Here is a 26,972-nt window from a genome sequence, read left to right as displayed (position 1 = left end):
CATCTCTCAGCAAAAATCACAGAGATTTGGTTTATCTACAGTATGCGTACTAATGCTAACATGACAGAAACAGCAGAGACGAGCCAGGAGGGGAAATATTTCAGTATACTTCACATCAACAATCCAGTCACAACATATTTTTGATAGGATGATACCAGTGCCACTGAAAGCCTGTTGTTGTATATGCAACAATATTTTGTGAATTAAATCCAGAAAATAGGTTTATGTGCAATGAAGCTGGTAATTTCAATTTCTTGTTATAGATCTGACAAAAAAAATAATAATTCTGGTTTGGCAGAATAATAGTTTTAATCGTCCTTTGTGTAGCCGAATGAAGCTGTAAAACAGATTAGAAGGTTACAGCAATGGTGATTAATATTTCAATAAAAACACAAATACCAGAGAGTGAGGAATAAAATCAGTACACAAATCCAATTCAATAAGAATGATGCAAAACAAACATTTATAGAAAAGAAATAAGACAAACCATATTAACAAGCACCCACAATGCAAAGAGAAACAGATGGAGCAGAGCCCTCATCAGTAAAACTGTTTAAATCCCAGCTGATACACACACAAACAAACCCATGCCTCATTGTGCATACTCACATCAATCATATCCGAAACATCATGGATGTAATATTTTGCCACGACGGCGTTGGTGGCTGCCAGGTTCAATAAATAGTCGTTGCGGGCTTTTGTGCATTTCAGCTTGTTCTCTGAGTACTTGGCTTGCCTCTGGAAGAAGGAAACAAAACAGAGAAGAAATCAGTTAATATTATTAGTGTTACACAATCAGATGACTTTTTTCAACTAGTAAAGTAATGCATTACTTTTAAATTTATAACAAAATAAATGTAAAAGTTGCTTTTCAAACAATGAATGAACAATGCAATGATTATATGTTAAATAACACAAATATACTTTATGCATTTAATCTCACTTTATTTACCAATGTCTTTGCAGTTGACCTTTTATGACCCGATGAAAATGACTTTAGCTAAACATCATATTTAAATATTTGTGTTTATTTTTTTTTACTAAAAAATCTATTTTTTAAACTAAACTATTACTTTTAAAAGAAACTTTCCCCAACACTGGTTGTTTTCAGTAATGTGGTGATCGCGGCTTGTTGTGGCACTAAGTCGTCACAATATAAACTTGACACTGATGTAAGAGGAATTCCGTTGCTTGAAATATTGAGGTAATTTTTTTTTTTTAAATAACATTTCTAAATGTTTTACAGACTATTTTATGTGTTTTCAGCTTTTCAGCTAAAAGATCAATATACAACCAATTCAAAACATTATTTATGAAGGAATATACAGGAATACATGAATAAATGAATTAAATTAACAATACAATCTATCTATAAATTACAGAAACGTCTGTCTGTCTGTCTGTCTGTCTGTCTGTCTGTCTGTCTGTCTGTGTGTGTGTGTGTGTTAACCACATATCTCTCGAACCGTTGGTCCGATGGATTTCAAATTCGACAGGTGTCTTGCCACGGGCACGAGTAAGTGCAGTGCCAAGTTTGATGTTGTTTGGATGATAAATGCAAAAGATATCGTTAAATATATCATTTTTAGAAGGTTGTGGTTTAAAAAAAAACATTCTGACATTAGAGGGTTGTATCGGTCAAAGAAGCCCCAAGAAGGTTGTGGTTTAAAAATAAACATTCTGGCATAAACACTCAGTCAGCTACACTGTTTACTTCTGAATATTATAGTTTGGTTCCAGAACGTGATAAATCCATTTTGATTAATTTGAGTAAAAATGTGTTTTCTTTACCAAGAGAGTGGCAAGATGAAAACCACTATTTTCTGTTTCAAACTTTCACATAGCATCTTTGAGTTATAATAACATAAAAAATTTTGATTTTCAAATAATTATTATTAAAACTGATTATTTTTTCCCAAAAATGCAATAAATTCATGACACTTTTTTTTTTCAAAATGCAATTAATCCATTGAATCAATATAAAAGTTATTTTTTATCATATTGGCACTGTTGAAATCAGCCATCGCTAATAAATATCTCCTGAACTTTTTTGACGGCGATCAGCTCACAAAAAATGATTTTGCACGGGCACTTTGCATTGCTCCCTGAATCTACGCGCTTATTCATTTGTGGATGTAAACTGAATCTATAAGTCAGCTATGCTATTTACTTCTGAATATTTTATGGCTTAATACCGTGTGCTTTCTACCATGCACAAATAAAAATGTCACTAAACATTTGCTGCGCAATTGTAACAATGTGCACTCAAACACACCAAACCAACAATTACTAAAAACACACTTAAAAACTTATTTTGCACGGGCATTTTGCACTAGTTATTTAAAACATATAAAATACATGTTACTTGCCCCAATATTAATATGACAATGTTCCCCAATCTGATATTTATGAAAAAATCCTTTTACTAAGAACATAGTGAAACTTCTTGGGTTACATTTACCTTCACAAGGACTCTTCCCTAAATGAGTGGTTTAACTGTCTTTCCCTGTTTACCCATGGGCTATTATAAAAATATTAAGATTTTTTTCCAATTTCTATCCTTTTTTATTTGTAGGATAGAATTTGCGAAAACATTATTGTGTTCGAAATCAAGACAAAACCTTTGACTCAATTTACTTTCACATTTAAATACTGCATGTGGCAGACATTTTTATCCCAAGTGACTTGCGTTTCATTCAAGGTACACATTTTATCGGTTGTTGCTTTACCAGGTTATTGAAACCATGACCTTGTGCCATGCTATTCTGTTTGAGCTACAGATAAAGCCATTGTGACAACTTTCCATTGAGGAAACTAGCTCCAGTCTCCACTACATCGAAATTATTTGTTAAAAGTATACTCAGACACAATATAACATATCTTTTGGAGTGTACAGATATCATAACCTCAAAATAACCTTGAACAAAACCTTTAAAATAAAGTAGAAAGTGTTGTTAAAAGCTGTGAATGAGCAGCCAACAATTTTAATAGTATGTAAAAAGCATAGAACAACAAATAGATATAAAAAGTCTACATTCTGAGAGAATGAATAATATGCAGTGTATATCAAATGAGTTTTCAGTGAATTGGGGTTATTGTCATTAACTAAAACTAAAAGTGAAAACTTCATAAAAAAAAAAAAATATATATATATATATATATATATACAGTGCAATGCATAAGTGAATACACCCATGCTAAAGTTGACTAAAAAGAGGAATAAAAAATCATATTTTGGAAATTGAACTTAATGCCTTAATTAAAAAAATTAGGAAAAATCCAACCTTTAAGGACACCAATTTTCTTTGTGAATGAATAATGTATCGTAAATAAATAAATGTTCTTCCTTAAAATACATGGTGCATAAGTGAGTACACCCCTATGTTAAATTCCCATAGAGGCAGGCAGATTTTTATTTTTAAGTATTTTTTTTTTTTTTAATTTTAGGATACTATGCATCCTGATAAATTAAAAAGAATTAAAATAGCCCCACATCATCACATAGCCTTCACCATACCTAGAGATTGGCATGATTTTATTTCAGTTAGCCTAAAAGCTAGTTTGATTTGCATTGAGAGATGATCTTATGGAAAGTACTCCATGCCAATCTCTAGGTATGGTGAAGGCTATGTGATGATGTGGGGCTATTTTAATTCCAAAGGCCAAGGGAACTTTATCAGGATGCATAGTATCCTAAAAAAAAAAAAACTTAAAAATAAAAATCTGCCTGCCTCTATGGGAATTTAACATAGGGGTGTACTCACTTATGCACCATGTATTTTAAGGAAGAACATTTATTTATTTACGATACATTATTCATTCACAAAGAAAATTGGTGTCCTTAAAGGTTGGATTTTTCCTAATTTTTTAAATTAAGGCATTAAGTTCAATTTCCAAAATATGATTTTTTATTCCTCTTTTTAGTCAACTTTAGCATGGGTGTATTCACTTATGCATTGCACTGTATATATATATATATGTATGTGTGTGTGTGTGTGTGTGTGTGTGTGTGTGTGTGTGTGTGTGTGTGTGTGTGTGTGTGTGTGTGTGTATATATATATATATATATATATATATATATATATATATATATATACACACACATTTAACAATCAAACAAAACATTAAAACTATAATAGTAACTATAATAAACATTAAAACTATGATAGTATATCAATGATAACACTGCAGTGAATTGAAACAGGACATACAGACTGAGTCTCATCTGCTTATGAACTCCAGCTGGGTCCTGCTGAATTTTTCATCAAAAAGCTTGAGTACTCATAGCAGACAGCTGCTCTAGCACCATTAATAACAGCTGACTGCTACATAATTGTATTGACAAAACAAAATCCTTAAATGAAGAACAAACACCAGTGATTAGTACACATGCAAGTACAAATGCTTGAATTCTGATCAAATGAGTTGCTGTTGACAGTGATTACACAATCACTGTTGTGTGAGTATGTTATGAAAGCAAATATGACAGGAACAATATAAGGTGCAGACTATTATTTAAACTTAAGCAGTCAATTACTATATACAAGGCAACAGAGATCATATAGTTCAAACAAGGCCTTTTGTATGGGTTTGTATTCTAGTGATCTCATGTAAGTTTAAATACTACCTGAAATAATAGTGGCGTTTATGTTTCCAGCATATAAACTGAATAAATGATGCAGTGTATGCCGTTTCGTCATACTTGTTTTGTAATATTTGCTTTTCTTTTCTTTTTAACTATCTAAAACTAGGGCTGCACAATTCTGATCATTCTCCAATTTCAATTATTCTTTTTTTTTGCAATTCTTCAGTGCAATTCAAAATGTATTTCCCCATGATCAAACTACACATTAGTAATTAATCGTCCATCGAGGCCATATAGGTTTGCAGGTGTGCTAAGATCATGACGGAGTCTGCTAGCCTGGAGAATCAGGTCAGGCTGCAGAGAAACACAGAGCATCCATGGCTACCATGGTTATAAATAGTGTGAGGCTGAGTGGCTTTCATGCCAACATCTCTACGCATTGCAGCCTGAAAGTGGAGGAAGGGAGGGAGAGAGAGAGAGAGAACAGCAGAGGGAGAAAGAAAGCGGCACAAAGAGCAAAAGTGAGAGTGAGAGAGAGCTAGCTGGCTAGCTTAAGCCACAGAATTCATTCACATGGAAAAACGTCTCATGTGAAAAGCACAATATTCCTGTATGGTGATTTATAATTTTATTTTTGTATAGTGTCACAGTCATTATGAGTTAGCTTCCCGTGAGTGCGTATAACTAGCTATGAATTAGATGATTTACAGCTGAAGTCACTGACCTGAAATGTTGAATCTGGTTTGTGTGAGAAGTCAGCCAATCAGTCTCCAGGCTGTCTACAGTCTTACTGACCTCATTGTCCATTCTTAGGTAAATCTCAGCCCACATTCATTTTTATAAACCCATCCATCAGGTTCAATCAAAGCTTAGTTCCTACATTGTTTGAGATGATGAGAATGTAACTGGGAAGAAGGTGAGATTGCATCTAAATGTATTTTGCAATATTTTAGGATAGGGCTGCACGATTTGGGAAACAAATCTAGTTGCAATTTATCAAAATAAAAATTGCACTTCAGATGTAAAATCCGATTTTTAAAAAAAAATCTGCACAATTTGGCCAAGTGTGTGTGTGTGTGTGTGTGTGTGTGTGTTTTATATATATATATATATATATATATATATATATGACTTTGTTATGTATCGGTATAATAATAATTATATTTACATTTATGCATCCGTTTTTATCCAAACCAACTTACTTCACAGGATACATTTACATTTTTATCAGTTCCTGCTTTCCCTGGGAATCAAACCCATAACCATGGCATTGCCAGTGCCATGTTCTGCTGTTTGAGCTACAGTAAAGCTATAAATAATAATATTAATAATAATTATGCATGCTAAAAGCTTCTCAAATTCAAAGCACTTGCAGAGATGCATTTGTGTGGAACATAATTGACTTCGAATCGAAGTTTAAGGTTTACTGTCGGAAGGTTTCTGGTTTGATTCTTGCAAAGAGGCATCACCGTTGTGCACTTGAGCTCTTAACCAAGAAGAAGGGTACTTAACCTAAGGTTCTTCCAGGGGGACTGTCTATCTATTAAAGGGATAGTTCGGCCAAAAATGATATTTAACCCATGATTTACTCACCCTCAAGCCGTTTGAGATGTATATGTTTATCTTTTTTCAGACGAACACATTTTCAGTTATTTTAGAAAATGTCTTAGATCTTTCAGTGGTTATAATGTGAAGCTATGGGGTCAACCTCCTTCAAGTCCCAAAATGTGCATGCATCCTTCACAAAATGTAGAACGCGGTCGACGCGCGTTCACGGAGATGGATGCTGGCGTATGACGTAGGACGTAGCGTAGGAACCGTCGTGACGTAGAACGAACGTGACAGCGCAGCCAGAGAGCAGAGCAAAACAAAACTCTACGTTCGTTCTACGTCACGACGCTTCCTACGCTACGTCCTACGCCAGCATCCATCTCCGTGAACGCGTGTCGACCGCTACCGGAAGCCAGTTATTTACATTTATAAAGTTTTAAATATGTATATTTTTACAACAAAACTGCACGGATTACCCTCAGAAGGCCTTAGTTTATCCCCCTGGAGCCGGATGGATTACTTTTGTGAAGGATGCATGCACATTTTGGGACTTGAAGGAGGTGGACCCCATAGCTTCACATTATAACCACTGAAAGATCTAAGACATTTTCTAAAATAACTGAAAATGTGTTCGTCTGAAAAAAGATTGACATATACATCTCGAACGGCTTGAGGGTGAGTAAATCATGGGTTAAATATCATTTTTGGCCGAACTATCCCTTTAAGTGTTCTGAAAGTCACTTTGGATAAAAAAGATTATTTAGAACATCAGCTAAGATTATGCGATATAAAAATGGGCTTTTACTTCCTACCACAGTGGCTCAAGTAACGACAAACAGCTAAAAGCTAAGTATCCTCCATTGTGCACAGAATATATACACCACTTGAAATAAGATAAACATTTCTCTTAAAGGGTCACAATCCTGCTTGAGAGTGTCAGGAGATTAAATGAATGTGATTCTAGGTTGCAACGGCCCTGTGGTTTCATAAAAACAGGTTGGCTCCGCCAAGAGTCACTCCGCCAAGCATTATGAGCTCGGCCGCTGGCTCACAAGAGTAATCTCACCTTCTCCTTCATCTTCTCAATCTTCCTGACCGAGCTGCGCCGCTGGGGTCGGTCCTCGTGGCGCAGGAGGTTGACGTTAAGGTCTCCAGATTTGCTAAATTGCTTCTCCTCTTGTTTCTCAGCCTCCTTAAGCTTGCTCTCTGCACTGATGCTCTCCGTGTGGTACATGTGATAAGTCTTCATCACCTGTAAGATGATATAAAAATTACTATAAAGACTAGTCTAACAGCATCACACATACTGTACACACATACTAGTGATAAAATCTTGCTGTGAAAATATTTGTGATATTTTGCAGCTATTTTTCATTTCTGCTGTGTTCCACTTGGTAGCCCCGCCCACTCTGAGATCTCATTGGTCCAAAATCCTGCTCCAAATAAATGCGATTTACATTTTTTAAATTTATTTTTTATTAACACGCTGAAAATTGTCATTATTCATTGATAATCTTCCATTGTACTGCCAAATTTCATTCACATTTGCAAATAATTACAACAATGGGTTTTGCATCATTAACATCAAATCTGTTGTAATACTGGAAGCACAAATTGGATTTGAGACCAATGGAACAAGGGAATATTTTCAAAAAAAATAAATAATAATTTTAGAAAGAAATTGATACTATTTATTCAGCAGGATGCATTCAAATGTTCAAAAGTGACAGTAGAGACATTTATAATGCTACAAATTATTTCCATTTTAAACAAATACTGTTTTTTTATGTTTTTTTTTACTTTCTATTCGTCAAAGAATCCTGAAAACCGGTTTCTACAAAAATATTAAGCAGCAAAACTGTTTTCAGCATAAAAAGAATGGTTTCTTGAGCACCAAATCAGCATATTAGAATGATTTCTGAAGGATCATGTGACACTGAAGACAGGAGTAATGATGCTGAAAATTCAGCATTGCTATCAAAGGAATACATTTTTTTTTTTACAACATTTCACAATATTACTGTTTTAATGTATTTTTAATCAGATAAATGCAGCTTTGGTGAGCATAAGAGACTTGTGTATAGTGTATTTTTTTTACTTCACCATTTACTTGATTATACAGAAAAGTGCAGACTGCAAAATATTGTGCTCCATAAAACAAGGAAAGTCATACAGGTTTGAACAACATGAAGGTGAGTAAACGACAGAATTCTCATTTTGGGGTGAACTAATCCTTTAATATCATCTCTGCACATTAAACTGAGATAGAAGAAAGTAGGCCTAACTAACATCGAACAAATTATACTTCTCTATGGTGATTCAGAACAACTCAATCCTGAGACTGCCTTGAAATGATCTCCAGACTAGTTTTATTCCAGGGAAGCTGTGCAGTCCTCAGTTGAGGAGGATCAAATGTATTCCCGTCAGCTCTACAGAACAGGCCAGCTCATGAATATGCATAGGAGTATGGACTTGGCAGAAATACCAGCCATAATCCTGCCTCTTTCCACCACGAGTCCAAGCTTTCCACTCAAGCCCGGGATGACAGAGGCTGAAGGAGGGGGCGATCTAAAGACAATGAGATTCTGAAGGAAATGTGTATGAAACACAAAGCTGATTCAAACAAAACCGCACATTTTGCTGACTCTGACTGCAGAGGTCCCTGTGTGAGCTCTGTTTATTTTTTTTGAGCTCTGAGCTCTTTTTATTTACAGTATCCTTCATTTTTTGGACATTCGTTTGGAATTATTTAACTTATATCAACAAGTTATCACCTCCTTAGTTATTCTGAATCTAAATTAACTTTCCCTCATTCTACCTAGTAGTGCCTAGAAATTATTTTAAAGCCAGACACACGCTTCTGAAATGTAGGCTTATGCATGTGTGTGTGAGAGAAAGCAGGGGAGAAATCATGTAGCTCATATTGTGTGCGTAATATTTATATAGCCATATACTTAATAATATTTATAACCGCTACAAAGAGCTGTGCACGTGCAAATTACGGGATTTCGGGTGTACGATCACCGCTTGTACACCCTCGCTTCGGCGCTACTAGAACTACCACCGATTTGTCACTTTCCGTTGAAAACGAACTTGAGACTTGTGGCTTCTGAGTCTCGTGCAGTCTAGGGTCATGTGTGAAACTGTCTATGTCAAAGCGGTACTACTAGCGGTCCAACGAGAATTCTCCCGAATCTTCCAATGTCCACGCCAGGCCTGCATATACTTATTATATAATGTAATACAAGATGTGCATTTGCAACTGTATGTGGATTTTTGTATTTTTTTTTTTTATTATAGAAAGGGGGCGGGGGTGTCAGAAAACATGCTTGTGTATGCCTTTATTTTAGTGCAATTTTATTAATAAACTAAATCTTCAGTCTTTCACATGCATCTCAAAGATTGTGTTTAATTGTGTGTGTGAAGTGGGGTGTTTGTGGGATATTTTAGCGTCCATACCTATCCCTAACCAAAACCTACCCTTAAAACAATGCAAATATATTTTAGGTAGCACAATCTGATAGGTAGCATGTTTCATCAGTACACCGGCCCTGTGTATGACACAGGTGTTCGCAACAATGCAAAATGTTTTACCTCATGTCTGATTGGTGTGACCCAGTCTGCTATTCAACCCCATTATCCTCTCTGCTCAAACAATAGAATAGAGCAAGCAAGCGAACGGGGGGGGGGTTGGGGGGGGGGGGGATCTCTGCACCATTGCCCTGCTTTATTCCTCTCCTTATAGCCGGCAGATGCACGTCAGACGATGTTTTCAATAAAATGCTTATTAAATCAGCCAGCCTGCAGGCGTCCACAGACTGCTCATCTGCAGCGACCCTCCCTGACATTAATGTACATGCACTCAGCTATCTCACTCTAACTTTACACACACAGATCATCAGCTCATTTCAGAGGAGGTCATCAAGTGCATCCGCACGATGGCACTATGCATGCTTTTAGTGCTGTTTCCTCTGTGATTTAAAGATTAAATGTGTCTGGGCTACTAGTGGTAAAATATGAAACAGTAGTATTGTCTCAAAATGCACAGATTGGTTAAGCCAGAAGTTGTAAAACCCCTCAAACAAAGAGTCACCATGTTTACACTTTTTGTGGAAGTTAACCCATGCATGAATAGCTTACATATAGGAAAAGTTCATCCAAAATTTTAATTCTGACATTATTTACACTGTAACAGTATGTTGCAAAACCATTTGTCCTTCCTATGAGAAGTATCGCGAGTGCTTGGAGTACGTCATAAATTGAACGAGGCATCAGTTTACTGTCAAGGATTTGTTGTGTCGTGCCGCTTCCAGTGTAGACAGCATCACTGATTGTAATGGGTTCTGCTGTCTTTTGTTGTGCCACATCGTGTAGACACTGTGTAATTTTAACATTTTCTTTACCAAAGCGTTTGCAGTGAGGGCTCCAAAACTATGGAATAGTTTGCCAGTTGATATTAGATCATCTGAATGTGTGTTTTTTACACGTGTTTTTAAATGTCGTCTGAAAACGTACTCGTATAGACGTGCTTTTAGTCTTCTGTGTATTTCGGGTCTTGATTTTTTTGTTCCTTTATGTACTGTGGATAGCTCTTCATTAATGTATTTTAATGACTGTGTTTCTATAATTTTAATTCAATGTATAATTTACTGAGTTCAATAATGGATTACAATAACTATAATGATACCCAATCATATGTACATTTATTACCAAAACATACGATTTATGGTGTAATATAAATCAATAATGAACAAAAATGTTAGATGAAACCAGATTTGACCAAAAAACTAATTAAGAAAAATAAATAAATCAAACAACATCAGAGTAAATATTTACACTCCTATTACTTAACTTTGAACATTAAACTGGGATAGAAGAAAATATTTTAACATGAAAAAATTAACATTATCTTTCAGTAATATGATCTTCATATCATAATATATCGTAATAATATTATCTTACACTACCACTCTGTACGTTTTTTTATTTTTTATGTTTTTGTCTGATTTTGTTTTTCTCTTTTGGTCATCAAAGGTTGCATTTATTTGAACAAAAATACAGTAAAACCGTAATATTGTGAAAATGTGTTCTATTTTTATACATTTTATAAAATATATTCACTATTCACTATATCCAATATTCACAAAATGTAACTTGTTCCTGTGGTGGCAAAGCTGAATTTTCAGCATCATTATTCCAGTCTTCAGGTGTCACATGATCCTTCAGAAATCATTTTATATGCTAATTTGGTGCTCAAAAAAACATTTCATATTATTATCAATATTGACATTTTGTGCTCCGAAATGTTTTTGTCGAAACCGTGATACTTTTCTTTTAGTAAATGTCTAGTTACTGTCAAAAAAATAAAAAAAATCGGAAAATAATTTTATGAATGATATCAACCACAAAAGTAGACTATTTCAGTCACAGATAATTCAAAAGGTAGACATGCACATGCAGACCATGGTGAAGCCATGTTAAATGTTCTAAATTCAATACACCATTAGCCTTGTTCATCGAACTAATATAACATGTTCCAATCATTAACCGTTACTCAGTATCCAGGCCCAATGTCCCTAGTATTCCCTGATGGAAAAAGCTGTTTCCTCAAGCTCATTAGGAAGAGGATGCAAAGGATGTTTCTCAGAGTAGTGCTAGCCGTGTCTGGCCCCAGGACAGATCACCAGCCCCTTAAACAGGGTCTAGTAAACATGCACAGATGTGTGAAATGTCTTCAAGCTAACCGATTTTTAGACGTGTACTCTGCCGTTTCACACGTGGTTGTGCAAATGATGCAGCCATTGCAAGATCTGGTGTTAGAAGCTGTAGCATGCATGTTTGAATGTTACAATGAATGCGCTAGGCTAAAATATTACATAGAAACCTTGCTGACATCAGCATGGATGTACCATTACGTCCAAATAATATAGCTTAGAACTGATCCATCAGAATAAAATAAAATAGAAAATAGCATTTTTTTAAATGACACAAAACAGGTTAAAACCCCTTTTGCAAACTCAGTAAGACCACAACACTCACAGTGACATTCTTGAAACTGCAAATCGTGAATAAAAATACTACGCTAGTGAGTAAATTTGACAGGATCATTGTACTCCAGTGCAGGAAAAAAATCTAGGTTAGCACTCAGCTCCTCTCAAAGCTGTCACCCATCAGCCCATACCCCTCAAAGAGAACACAGCAAAGGAACATGTTTACAAGCAGGTTTGATGGATATGACTGGCAATCCTCCAGCATCAAAATTGTATTTACATGTTGAGGTGAGATGACCTAAGCTGTAAAGAGCAAAGCTAGGGCAAAGCTGACATTAGATACAGCTCTGGGATATATTTAAACACGTGTAATTCTGATGTACACACAATCCTGTTGTTATGATTAGGGAAAATATTGAAATACAATCTAAACCGTCTCATACAAATGACTTTTAATATGATTGCTACAGCCCTGATGAAAATTTGTTGCAGTTCTTGCAAAATAACCACAGTTTAACTGAGGTATTTTGTAATAAGTTCATAGTAACCACATGTAACCTCATGGATAACACCTCCTCCTGGTTACAACAAACTAAATATGGTTGCTGTATATATATATATATATTGCAATTTTTAATGAAATGAAATAAAATAATTGTAGCGCCAATGACACTGATCTCTAAAAAGTATTTATTTTAGCTGTTACCGCATGTAGTGCATTCTTAGGTTGAAAAACGTAACAAATATTCTCACATCTAGCACCACTGCCTTGAGGTTTTGTGGCCACTTAGGTTTGTCCGAGAGCTGTGGAAGGATAGTCTCATCCTTTGCTAAGCCGCATTAGCTCAGCATTTGAGCATTAGCCAGAGACCTTAAACTAACAAGCAATGATTTATATACAACTTCCATTTCCACACAAACTGCCTGGAGCACGTCTACATGCTTTTGTGCCGTGGTACACACCCTAACTGCTACCATTTCAACCTCTTAAGCGCTGCTGAAAACTGAGAAATTCCAAGTAAACTATTTCCGTCAACTGGTCAAAGACATACTGTCTTTTGTAAGACCTTGTGATCGACAAGGAGAATGAGGTTCAACTGGCTAAATGGGCAGCGCTGACTCATTCATCATTTCAGATCGATGGTCCTTACTGTGTGCAGGCTGATGCCTTTAAGACCCTGAAGCATGAGAATGAATGACAATCTTGTTCAGAATGTAACAGAATAGGAAGGAAAGGCAGAACTTCAGTTTCTGCAATCAACATATTATGATTTCTCCTTGTACCACATACCATAACAGAGGAAAGAGCTGCAACCTAGCCGGGATCGGGTTTTGAAGGCCTGCAATTCTAACTTGTCTTTCACATGAACTGAAGTCACATGTCTATGTCTTTGGGGAGGAGCTCCCAAAGTCAACAGTTAAATTCTTATGCATAGATGCATGTTTAATAGGGCTTCAAGTGCAGTTGTGCAAGGGCACTGCGCTATAGTCTAATTTCCTTACAGCTACAGAATTTATAATGAGTTGTTATGCCATCATTTAGGCAAAAGATTTGCTGTTCTCATACACAACCTATATTTCAATGTGCTTCAGCTCTCATTTATTACAGGCCTGTTCCCTGGCAAAAGCTGCTGAAAATACATACGTTCCACAAATGTGAAAAAATTCAGTCTGATTGACACAATACATAAAGAAATTGCGTATTTTATGCCCGAGAAAGAAAATGCAGAACCATTGATCACCCTAATACACAAACACACTGCAAAACTAATGCAGAAATTTCACATTGGGACTATAGAAGCTTTACATTCATAATTATTATTCTACATTCAGAACACATAACTCAAACCACAGAAGAGAGGCAGAAGGATCAATACTTAAAGCGTCTAGTGCAGACTCGCTTTCATTTTTATTGTCAAACTGTATATCAAGAACAGCTGATCATAAGCAAGCCATGCTCTATCAAGCAAATTGAATGTAGAGGTTAGCAAAGTCTGACAATTTTTTAATATTCATAACACTGTTTAGCATAATACTCAGTCTACTGAATAATTTAAGTTAGTGGTCAACCTAAGGGAATTTAAATCCCATAGACACTGATATTTAAAGTATAAAATGTTAATATATTTAAATTGTTATTTTATTATTTTATACAATAATATTCCCTGAAAATTTTAAACAGAAAATGTGTGTCTATTGACATTGGCAATAGAGTGCTGTTATTGGCATACTGTATGCCAATAATCTCAAAGGGGCCAAATATGAAATTATATATGGTCAAATTGTACTTAAAAAAAAGTCTATTGTTCGTTATATTTATTTCTTTGGTCAATGTTCTTTGTTAGTGTTGGTTAGATTGCTGTAACTACAAGGCCCTTTGAAATAGTTGAAATATTTAAAGAAGGGATATGACACTGTAATGCGGTCAAGACGTGAGTGGAACTACTTTTGCTGTGCATTTCCTGAAAAATAATCGCACACCTAAGAATGTACATCAACCAATTAGAAACCAAGCTTCAACAGCGCTGTAGTATAAATATATTTCTGTCATAACAACTCTCAGAGTGTTTGGCATGGTAATGGATATGTCAATGTTGATATGTTTGGTCTTGGTGGAATAGATCTGTTACGCTGCTGCTGCTGCAGAGCAAGTATGAAACTTGCTGCTGCCATTACACACACGACACTCTGCTGAGAGCAAGTAAGACATGCTGCAGCTGCTGTACAAACTAGCATGTGTGAATTACCCGTAGCAGATCTATACAGGTGGAGCTGGGGAAGGTAGAGGGTTTCTGAAAGTGCACTGCAACTGCTACAGAAAATGCTGACCAGTATTTGAAGGTTGAGCAGTGAGCTCATTGGCTACTGATACAGCAGGAACCAATCAGCTGTGCGCTATAGAGAATTATGTGATTGCAAGCAGATTGAGTTAAGGACCTATCAGCCTGCAGCATCTAGTTTCATGACATAACTTTGTGTATGTATGTCTATATATCTATATACACTCACCTAAAGGATTATTAGGAACACCATACTAATACTGTGTTTGACCCCCTTTCGCCCCCTTTCTGCCTTAATTCTACGTGGCATTGATTCAACAAGGTGCTGAAAGCATTCTTTAGAAATGTTGGCCCATATTGATAGGATAGCATCTTGCAGTTGATGGAGATTTGTGGGATGCACATCCAGGGCTCGAAGCTCCCGTTCCACCACATCCCAAAGATGCTCTATTGGGTTGAGATCTGGTGACTGTGGGGGCCATTTTAGTACAGTGAACTCATTGTCGTGTTCAAGAAACCAATTTGAAATGATTCGAGCTTTGTGACATGGTGCATTATCCTGCTGGAAGTAGCCATCAGAGGATGGGTACATGGTGGTCAAAGGGATGGACATGGTCAGAAACAATGCTCAGGTAGGCCGTGGCATTTAAACGATGCCCAATTGGCACTAAGGGGCCTAAAGTGTGCCAAGAAAACATCCCCCACACCATTACACCACTACCACCAGCCTGCACAGTGGAAACAAGGCATGATGGATCCATGTTCTCATTCTGTTTACGCCAAATTCTGACTCTACCATCTGAATGTCTCAACAGAAATCGAGACTCATCAGACCGGGCAACATTTTTCCAGTCTTCAACTGTCCAATTTTGGTGAGCTCGTGCAAATTGTAGCCTCTTTTTCCTATTTGTAGTGGAGATGAGTGGTACCCGGTGGGGTCTTCTGCTGTTGTAGCCCATCCGCCTCAAGGTTGTGCGTGTTGTGGCTTCACAAATGCTTTGCTGCATACCTCAGTTGTAACGAGTGGTTATTTCAGTCAAAGTTGCTCTTCTATCAGCTTGAATCAGTCGGCCCATTCTCCTCTGACCTCTAGCATCAACAAGGCATTTTCGCCCACAGGACTGCCGCATACTGGATGTTTTTCCCTTTTCACACCATTCTTTGTAAACCCTAGAAATGGTTGTGCGTGAAAATCCAAGTAACTGAGCAGATTGTGAAATACTCAGACCGGCCCGTCTGGCACCAACAACCATGCCACGCTCAAAATTGCTTAAATCACCTTTCTTTCCCATTCTGACATTCAGTTTGGAGTTCAGGAGATTGTCTTGACCAGGACCACACCCCTAAATGCATTGAAGCAACTGCCATGTGATTGGTTGATTAGATAATTGCATTAATGAGAAATTGAACAGGTGTTCCTAATAATCCTTTAGGTGAGTGTATATATATTATATATATATTATATATATATATATATATATATATATATACAGTATATAAATACACAAAGGTCACAAAATATGTATATATATATTGCACACAGGCTATAACCTAATAATACAGTTAAAAGCCCACATTTCTGTGCCTACTTAGCAGAAAAAGTACATACTAAATATTTTGTGACCAAAATGATGCAGAACATAATAATTTAGATCTTTCTGCAGGGATTCGGTATTCTGACAAGGCTTTATTTGAGGAAAAGAGAGGAAAGAGAAGAGTGGCAGGGAAAGGATAATGATCCTCTCCCATGTCTTCTCCAGCGATACATTACACTCCTGTCAGTGACCTTGAAACACATCAGCGTCAGAGCGGCAGATCCCAAACCGAATATGAGTACGTTTCAACATTTTAAAGGAAGAAACAGTGTCTCTCTGATTCATAAGTATCATGTTTGTGCTCTTAAGTATTTTAAGAATGGCGTCAGAATGGTTATTTATAGTTTTAGATCTTGTATGTTAGGTGGAGTACATTCATATTTTAGACTTGTTTGACACTGTGATGAACAGCCGCAGTCAAGAGATGAGACAACAGGAGAATGACCATGTGAGCTATACTGTAGCTAGTTCCATTCAGGGATACAGGGGAGACATATTACTATGCCACCTGCATAAAGATGCAAAAGGGACATCTGGAACAGGTCGAGCGATGGAGAAGAATCTTCTCTGATGTCTTGTCATGGGTGACAACATTAATCTCAGCCTGCTCCTCTGCAGAGGTTACTTGGGTGTTATCCAGAATGAAAAAAAGAAAGAGCATGCATTTTGATTGATGTGAAACTGTTGATGTAAAAGAAACTAAAGCGATGGAATCAAAGAAGGATTTCAGCTCCTAATGACCCAGATTCTGAAGCAAATTAAAATGCAATGAGGAAGCCTTTGAAGAAGAAGTGACTACTATGAAGCTTAAAAAGGCGTGGAACAGGCGTCTCTACCAATCAACTATTTTCCCATGACTACCACAATCACAAATAGTACCACTTTCGTTATTCACTAAAAAATCCCTTGATTCAGTTTCCCATCCTTTAATAGAAAACTATGTGAAGCAACAGTTTCTTTCTTCTTCAAACTGTCGCACTGCCAAACTGTTTTTGTTCTTGGCCGGAGAGTCAGCGTTTCCATGGTGCATGGCAGGACACAGCGGGTGAGAGCTCCATTCAGAGGGAGAGCGAGAAAAATAGAGAGAAGGAAAAATAAAGGAAGAGAGATAGAGAGACATTATACTCACAGTGTACAGCTCGTTCGTCACTTTCACCAGCTCCTCGTGCATCTGAATGCCAATATCTTTACTCTGCAAATACAAAATGGGTCACAAATTAGTCAAACTCAATAACTGATTTTAAGACAACAACAAAAAGTTACTCATTCAGCTCGTTCAGTTCCATTAAAAATGTGCAAGTTTTATGATGGTGTCATATTAAAGATGTTTTCCCATTTTTATAGACTGGTTTATGCGGCACAAATACCCGCTCTTTTTTTATAACCTGCCAAGAGTCACAAACATACTTGACTAACATCCAAAATGCAAGTAAAAAAAACACATACTGTAGCAAAAACTCTTAATGAAAGAGTATTTTATTATTTCACATTTTTCTATGGTTATGCTTGAATGTGCGCAGAATAGCATACTTTTTATACTACTCTCTAATATTATTTCTGCTATACACTATACTGCCAGCTGTAAGAATTTATGCATGGAAAATTCTGATGAAATACCTACTACTAACTTAGTAAATAAAGCATACTGCATACTATATCCTACATACTGCGTAGTATGCAGTAAGCTAATAGCAGCTAATAACAGCATCAGGCTAGTGGCTTCATGTTTCTCGCTGTATGGTGACCGCACTATATTGCCGCAAAATGCCAAAAAGGCTCATGTTTTCATTTGATCACTCATTTGATTCAATGCTTTGCAGCATTGTTTCCTGCAATTTTGTAAACAGTGGTTCAGACAGGGACCAGGCTGATTCAGACACATGAAGACTGTGACACTGAAAATTGCTTATGCATTCTTGTGGTAAAATTGTTCACTGCAAGCACACTTTTTTTTTTCATAAAAAAAAGTGCTTCCTCAAAAAATTCAGATGGCAAAATGCACGATACATAAAGAAAACAAAACACAAAAATGTTATCAAGCACCCGTTCAAGATCAACTGTCCAAGAACAGTGTTGTTACTGTTAATTACTGTTACAAAATATTTAAAATAATTTTTGGTAATTTAAATAAAGCTGAAATAAATAAAATATAAATATTAGATGGAAAAACTTAAACTTAAAAAAAAGTTTATAAATGTTACCATGGCAACTACCTGAAGTTTTAAAGCTACTAAAACTGAAATAAAAAATAAATCAAAGCTCAATAGAAATAAAAAAAAGCTAATAAAAAACAGAAGCACATAATGTTTAAACCTAAAAAAAAAAACATAAAACTAAAAGTTAACTCAAAAGATTAATGAATACTATAATAGTATATAAATATCACTACTTGAACGATCTAGATCGTCCTGCACAAATAACATTTTGATGTATCCGTCATATTTGAAAATGCACATAGCGAGTGTGCATGATCCCAGCCTACTCGAATGAATTACGCCAGTAGCCCTCTGAAACCCTTTTATGTTCGTAAAGCATAATGGACTGTAATTCTCAGTGATCAATAAAGGCTACAGCATGAGTATAGTCAGGCCTGTTCTTAGGGATCAAAAATAATCTCTCTCTACACATGAATGTGTACATACACACTTATCCCTGCAACCAATTTACAAATCTAGCCATCCACACTAATGGAATAAGCATGCATATGAATTGATTTTAGGTAAATTGAAAAAAAAAAAATTCTACAAGTGAATTTAGGCATTACAACACTAAAACATACAGTTTCAAAAAAATTATATTCATTTTAATATTTGATAAAGATTACATTTGAGAATTTTTTTATTAGTGTTTTAAAAAAATATTATTATCAAAGTTTGTATTTACATGAGAAGATTTATATGAGTGACAGCAAATATCATCTGAATGTAAAAAAATATTTCATAAAATATATAACTTTTTTTTTTTTAAATCGAATATTCCGGGTAAATGCTTAGCTTATAGGTTCAGTGAAACTATCAAAACTATCAAAAGATAGGACATTATAGGCCAGATTTACTAGCAGCTTGTGTCAGCGCAAACCCTCTTTTGGCGTTAAAAAACTACTATCAGGATTTACTAAAGACACACAGTGAAAAATTAGCGCTGAAAAGGCGTGGACAGTTATTTTTGCGACTGACCTTATTGCATATGCATTTGTAGGAGTTTCCCTTTCAGACACAACATTTATGTAAGGAGAGTATTTAAGAGAATCATGCAAGGTGATTTACTAAGGTTTGCTACTCAATTAACTGGTGTTTGTGTCAATATTTACCGCCCCCAAAAAAGCACGTCTTAAACCAGACGCTAATTTGCGTTGCTCTTGATTTCGTTGGTCATTATGGAAATGATCCGACTGTGTCTGTGTTCTTTAATTTGTGTGACGTCAGTAGATCACACGCAGAACTTTCCAATCCCATCGGCTCTTTTATGGGATTGTGCTCTCACGCTTAATTGCCCTGTTTGGTAAATCTGGCCCTAATCTTGTCAGATAATGAGGTGTTCCCTTTATCTTTATCTTCCTCACAAAACCCATTGCAAATTCATGCTTTTGTTGAGCCAAATCAGGCCATGGTGACTGAGAAACAGTATTATTGCATACATCAAATTAAGAGCATAGAATATATATAGGAAGAGCTCTCAGTGAAAACCTCTGATGCAACATTATGAAAGAGCCAAAGCCACTGACACACTGCAGTATCTTGCCACTGGTAACGCTAGCGTAAGACCGTAAAAATGCTGTCAAGCTACAGTACATGTTTCCCAGCTGTCTCTGCTGCTCATACATCCTCACCAGTGAAAGGTTTCGCTGACCTCAGGTCTAGGTTTCTCCTCTTAATGTGTGCTGGAAACCTTTGGCATGGACAAAACTGCTGTTAGTGTCTACTAACTGCTATTGAATGTCCCAAACACATAAAGAAAAGGTTCAAATAAGAGCTTAAGGGTGTAAGGAAGGCTATTCATTATCATTCCAGATGGCAGACTCATGTTGCTAGACCTCAGGACTCATATTTCACATTGGACATCAAGGAGTGATTCAACTGTACAACAGTACCAAAAGTAAAAAAAAATGTCCTTAAATCGCAGAATGACATTTAATAATATTACCATGAACTACACAGCCTCAACAACATGCAAAAATGTTAATAGGAATTTTTTTTGTTCTGGTTTCAAAATAGTTTCATCTGCTTGATGAATTTGAACAGAAATACCACAGAATATTTATTGCCACCGTGTTATAAACATGACTGTGTAAAAAAAAAGAAAAAAAAGAATCAAATTTCTTTTTAACTCTTTTAAATCTGTTAATTTCGGTGAAATCAAAAACATACTGTACAACACAACCAGTGATGTTACATTCATGAACAAATTACTCTATTGAGCCAGTCCTTTTAATTCATCATTTAAAAAAAGGGAAATTTGAGTTTAATTCATATGTATAATAATTTTTCACTAGAAATGCAATTTAAAGGTGTCTTCATTTTATATCCACATATCAATTTTATGTTGATATTGTTTACAAATTTATAATCATTTATAAGGTTCCCTGTATTATTAACAGTATTAGTTGTGAGAGAATTTCTTTTTTTAAATGCGCAAAATGGGCATTATAACTGAAATAAATCAAATAAGTCAAAACTGAATCAAACTGAATTATAATTAAATCGAACTGAAAGCTTGAGAATCAGAATCAAATCGGATAAAAATGATGCATCCTCCGCTCTATTTTTAAATACAACTGAACTGAGCCTGTCACATCACAGCATCATTCAAGCATACATTCATACAGAGTAGGGTATCTTAGGTGACCTTGAGTACACTCACTGCAGGCAATTAACACTTTCCCAAGGTGCTCTCTGTGTGTTTTATTGGTTCACAGTCACCTCACTGAACCACTCTCCTATGAATGGTGGCTGGAAGCACAGGGCCTCACCTACAGGAAAAGCAGCCAGGTGTAAACACGCTAGTAGTGTTTGGATTTCACCACAGGAATCCAGGCTATGTGTTGACATCGTTCCAACTCATATAGCCCAGAAGTCACACCACGGAGAATACAGCCAGTGGCGGCACTCCTCACCACAGTATGACTTTTACTCTGAGAGGATGTGCATAAATAGGCAGTAGTCACACTGTGAGACAGCATGCATTTAGACATTCCCAATCATTTTGTCGCATACCATCCGTATACACCGTACGCAGGCATTTAAAATCCACAACCTACAGCTAAGCAAGAAGGTAGGAGGTAGACGTTGCTGTGCTTAGAAGAATGCCTGCCAAGAAAATGCATGCAAATGTATGAAGTCACCTGTGTGTGTGAAAGAATACATAATGATTTTGGTGCAGCGGAGGGTGTTACTATTTCCCACGTTTGGAAAAGTTTTATGTTACCAGTAGAAAAACCTCACTACTTAGAAAATTGGAGTTTTGTGGCATTTAGTTTATTTAGTTTCTATATACAAGTGCACTCCTAAAAGTCCACAAAATAAACTTCCAGCGACAACAGACCCAACAAATTAGATGACTCATCTTGTTTGCATGAATGAATAACCCATGTGTGGTTACACTTTATTTCGATAGTCCCTTTAGACATTCAATTTAATATAAGTAGCTTTGCAACTGTCAAGTGTCAACTAACTCTCATTAATTAGCAACTACATGTCAACTAACTCTCGTTAGAGTAGTGCTCTTAGTAAACTGTTAGGTTAGGGTTAGTAGAATAAGTTGACATGTACTTATAAATCAGTAGAATGTCTGTTGGGGGAGCATCAAAATAAAGTGTTAGCGGACAGTCTGCTAATACTCTAATGACTGATATTTGACATGTAGTTGTAAAGTTACTCATAGTTAGTAGAATGTCTAAAGTGGACTATCTAAATAAAGTGTAACAAATGTACTGTGTATCCAATTAAAACCAATGCAGTCTGCAACAGAGCAATACAAATGAAATACTGAATCCCACAATGCAATCATTATTTGATTAGACTACTGAGCGGGACGAATAAAATGGATAAACCTTTTTTTTTTTTTTTACAGCGAGAAATAATGAACACAGGGACTTCTATTAGCTGAAAGTGCACATGAGATTATGATGGAATTTAAATAGATGTGAGAAAAGAAGAAGGGTGTCAAAGATGCAGACCTTTTTGAAGAGCCGGATGACGTCCTCGCTGATCTGAGCCAGGCGAACGATGACATTGTTGATGTAAATGTCGTTAAGTGTGGCGTGATCTCTACTTTCTCTTCGAGTTTGGTTTAAAACCAGATACCAGCAGTTTACTGAAGAGAGAAGGTGTTGTTCTTTCCTAGAAGGGCAGAGAAAGGGATAATAATGTTAAATAATGCTGTAAGTTGGTTGGTTTACTTGCTTTTATGCATTTCTTCCCTTCCAGCTGAAATGTCTGACTCGTTCTCCATATAACGTCTCGTTTGCCCATAATTGTCAGATTGTCAGACAAAATCCACAATGCCTGTACAATATTCTCCTATGCTGAGCACATAACTTCTGTTTAAAGCCATCATTTTCTGAAAAAACTAACAAATGCAGTCATATTAAATTACTTTTAGTGACTCTGACAAAAAAAAAAATTGTGTTTTGGCAGCCAGTCACCCTCACTGCTATCATCCACTCTTGAAGACACACATTTAAAATGATGTGATTCTCTTGATTTTCATATTAATAATAACATACAAAACTCATCACCATTATGCTAGGATATAGTGGGTGGTTGCTAGTCTTTGTCAGCACATTTCTATGCAGTTGCTAGGGTGTTCTGGGTTGTTGCTAGAGCATTACTAGGGTGTTCTTATTTTAGGAGACCACACCCAATGATATTTCGGTCATATGATTGGGTTTTATTCTGCCTGTTTTATTGTCCACCAGTTGAAAATCAGATTTTGAGTGAGCCTGATCACAAAAAATTAATAGTACACTTTTACATTTACATTATAAACATACTCTTTCATTTCAGTCCCTCACACCACACATACAGTACACTGATCACTTAATACCTTAACACTGCTAAAAGTAATGGCTCTGAGACAGAAATCGTCCTAGCTTGAAATTAATCAGCTTTGGGGACCATAAGCTTGTGTTCTGTGCTAACCCTTCACTTCTTTCCTTAGTCCTATCTCCTTAACCAATCAACAAGCTCAAGAACAAGAGTGCAAAAAATAAATAACTGAGTGGAGTGTATTGAAAAGCCGAGAGATAGCAGGATGAGGCTTTGGATAAACGACACAAGGAGCAAAGTCAATTATTTCAGAGAGTATTTGGACTAGGGGGAGAACATCAAAGTGTGGCCTCTTGCAAGAGTTAGTGAAATGCTAATCGCTGCTAATGAGGAACGTATATCTCCCTGCTGCATGTGGCGAACGTTATTAGCCCTGTAATCTGCCCTCAAATAAGGATAAACAGTAAACATAGAAGCATATGCCAACCAGCACCTTATTAATGCTGATCTTTGGTGTAATGACAAGCTTGCCAAAAACAAACACTGCATAGCTTATGTAGCATATACATATATATATAAAGACATCTATAATAACTTTAAAGTTAAAGTCCCTCCAAAAGTGTAAACAGCTGTTTTGAAAGCGGCCATTATTTTAAAAATCTTCATCTTTAAGGCGCTATTTGTACCAGATCTGATTTTTAAAATGACTTTATTGATATTGTTGTTTATTGTCAAGTTGATATGGACATTATGTAATATTTTGACATGTATTAAGCAGTCAATTTGACCTTGGGAACTTTGAATTTGGGACATTTTCTTGACCACTAAATCTGAATATTAGTTTGATTTCTGAAGGATCATGTGCGACTGAAGACTGAAATAATGGCTGCTGAAAATTCAGCTTTGCCATCACACATATCCAAATAAATAAACAAACAAAAGGTATTACCAAGGCACAGGTATTACCAATGCACACGATTAAAGTTTGCTGCTTTGGAGATAACTGTGCCGCACCGCTGTAAAAAAGAAAAGAAAATGAGAATATCATGTCACTTGCAAAACACAAATGCATTGCGGTTCACACTGTCAGACACACTCAATAAGCAGTGCTATCTGTTCATGCATAGCTTCCTCTTAAAGATAAACTTTATATGCAGAAGATTTGCACTGCATTTGCAAGAATGAGAAAGAGGAAGAGGAAGGAGTTTAATACAATGTGACAGAACACGGCCGCAGCAAGGAAATAAGAATGTGCCCATCGATTGAGCTGAAAAATGAAAAACTTAAACTGTGCAAAAATATTATAAAGATTTTTTATTTTTTTTCCCCTACTTTAGAAACTGGCAATTGTAGCACAAGGCCATAGGGTAGATCTGAAGATTAGAAATCCCCTTATTCCATCCAAAAAAGCAGAAAGACATTATCTGGCCCACATTTATACTTTTTTTTTCAATATTCAGAAAATAGATCAAAAGCACAGCTCCGACTCTACAATCAAGGCCTGAAAAAAGGATCATATGATTCATAATCACATTTCTCCAATTGCTTTTTTTCAATGTTCATGGTCTATAATCCATACAAAGGGCCAAAGATCACATATAACTCTTAATCTAATTTCAAAGCCTTTGAAACAAGGGTGCAATGCCAAGACTCTCATATACTTACGTTTTTTTTAGGCGTTTGTAGTGCACATACGACTAGGGCTGGAGATAAAATATGGTTCTAAATCTGCTTGTTCCATTTTAACAAAAGTAAATACCAAAACCAATTATTTTCATGAGGCTACTGAGCCAGTTCTGTTCAAATGAACAGGTCAAATAGACTCATAAATCAGTCTGCTCATTAGTAATCAGTCTGAATAAGTCTAACGACAAACTCAATGAATCTCACAGAGTGGTTCTTGATCCGCTGAACTGAATTAACTGCAAGTCATTATGTTCGTCATGTCCTCAGAATAGTCATAAATAGAATTGTTAAGGACCAGAATTTGCATTCCTACAATGAACACAAACACTAATACAACTACAATATTTTTCTGCCGATGGAAAGCCCTTTACAGCTTATAAAAATATATAGTCAGCTGTTTTACCACATGACAGCCGCCTTGGGCGAGCTACACAACACGTTGTGCCGTGATTGTTTGTGACAGGAGAGAAGGGCTTCTGGAATTTGGTGATATCCTTTTTGTGGGCCAGTTTAGTCCCCTGAAAGCCTCTGGCACAATAACACTATTTAAATAAAGTTCTTATCATATCTTGGCTGTAAACACTTGCTTGTGAGGTTTCAATAACAACTGCAAAGTAACAGTTTGCTTCAAAACACTGTTTTTTTCTTTTAATTTTTTTTCTTTTTTAGTAAGCATTTGAGCATTTTCTTCAATTTAGTAAATCTGATTCATGGTTTTGGTTTGTGGGTTTGATTGTAAACTGTTGTGCACGGTTTTATCCATTTTTTCGTTGAGTTATAAAGATTTGTTTAACTATTTTTTACATTTGCAGTTTGACATCCAAAAATGTAACAAATAAAAGAGTTCAATATTCTAACATCATTTACTGGATTACATCTACATCGTTTTCTACAGAAGAGAGACATTATGGGTTTGGAAAAAGATGAAAGTGATTTCACCCTTTAAAAAATAAAAGATAAGGCTTTCATTATTTCACATCACTCTAGACACTAATTCTACCAGGTATATTGTAGTAACTCATACATAGATACAAACACGCATGATAAGCAGCATCAATCGAGTGCTATTGATCCACAAAACGGACTGATCCTCAGAGGTTTCGAGTCAGAACTGAGCATAGTGTTGTTCTTAATCTCCACATATTGGATCCTTGTAAACAACACTCTCAAACCCTCTCAGACTCCAGTATTTCACAGCTTTGCAGCCCGTTGAGTCAGAAAGAATTGCAAAAGAGAAATTACTGTGTGTGAATGAGTAAGTAGGGTTTCTGTGGCAGTACCATCAATGTATCATGGTACCTGCAGTACCTATTCATAAGGGATATGTTTGTATAATTCATGGGTATGAAGTGCAAGCTTATATGTGTAGTACTACAAATTAAAATGTGCAGAAGCATCCAAGAATACGCATATATAATATGTACATAGACACAAGGGTGATACATTTTGAGTGAACCTTTAAGGCTATGCAAGAGATCTAAAGATCTCTAATCCTATGCTAAGAAGTGATAAGCGGTTATCCGTATTGTATTTAAAAACACCCACACGGAGTATGAGTGGGGTTCAAAATCACTTCACACTTAGCTTCATTATAGCTGCACAAGCCATGAAACATAATCATACAATCGCTCTTACCGCCTGCCACAATATTCATTCAAGAAAGTGTTTTTTTTTTTTTTTATGAGCCAAGCTCGATACTGCTTTATCAAAGAGCTTTTAATCCAGTCTGGGGTGGCTTGCTCAAGCTTATCTCCTGACGGAAAAGCAGGGGAAGGAATCAAGTGCCAAATCAGGAACCG

At 36.1% G+C, this 26,972-nt stretch overlaps 1 protein-coding gene across 2 annotated transcripts in view; it reads right to left on the bottom strand.

Annotated features, from left to right (window-relative positions):
• srgap3 (SLIT-ROBO Rho GTPase activating protein 3) overlaps nucleotides 1-26,972 on the bottom strand; it is a 93,851-nt gene that overhangs the window by 30,690 nt on the left and 36,189 nt on the right. For both annotated transcript variants that reach the window (XM_084426368.1, XM_084426369.1), the window contains exons 3-6: nucleotides 22,677-22,839; nucleotides 17,631-17,693; nucleotides 7,203-7,388; nucleotides 610-738 (exon numbers count right to left, since the gene is read on the bottom strand). In XM_084426368.1, the coding sequence (XP_084282494.1) occupies nucleotides 610-738; nucleotides 7,203-7,388; nucleotides 17,631-17,693; nucleotides 22,677-22,839 (541 nt within the window). The remainder of the gene's footprint in view (nucleotides 1-609; nucleotides 739-7,202; nucleotides 7,389-17,630; nucleotides 17,694-22,676; nucleotides 22,840-26,972) is intronic.

Source organism: Rutilus rutilus (assembly GCF_951802725.1).
Source record: "Rutilus rutilus genome assembly, chromosome: 12".
Lineage (NCBI taxonomy): Eukaryota > Metazoa > Chordata > Actinopteri > Cypriniformes > Leuciscidae > Rutilus > Rutilus rutilus.
Note: the sequence above shows the minus strand (reverse complement) of the source record. Positions and strands in the feature narration are given on the sequence as shown.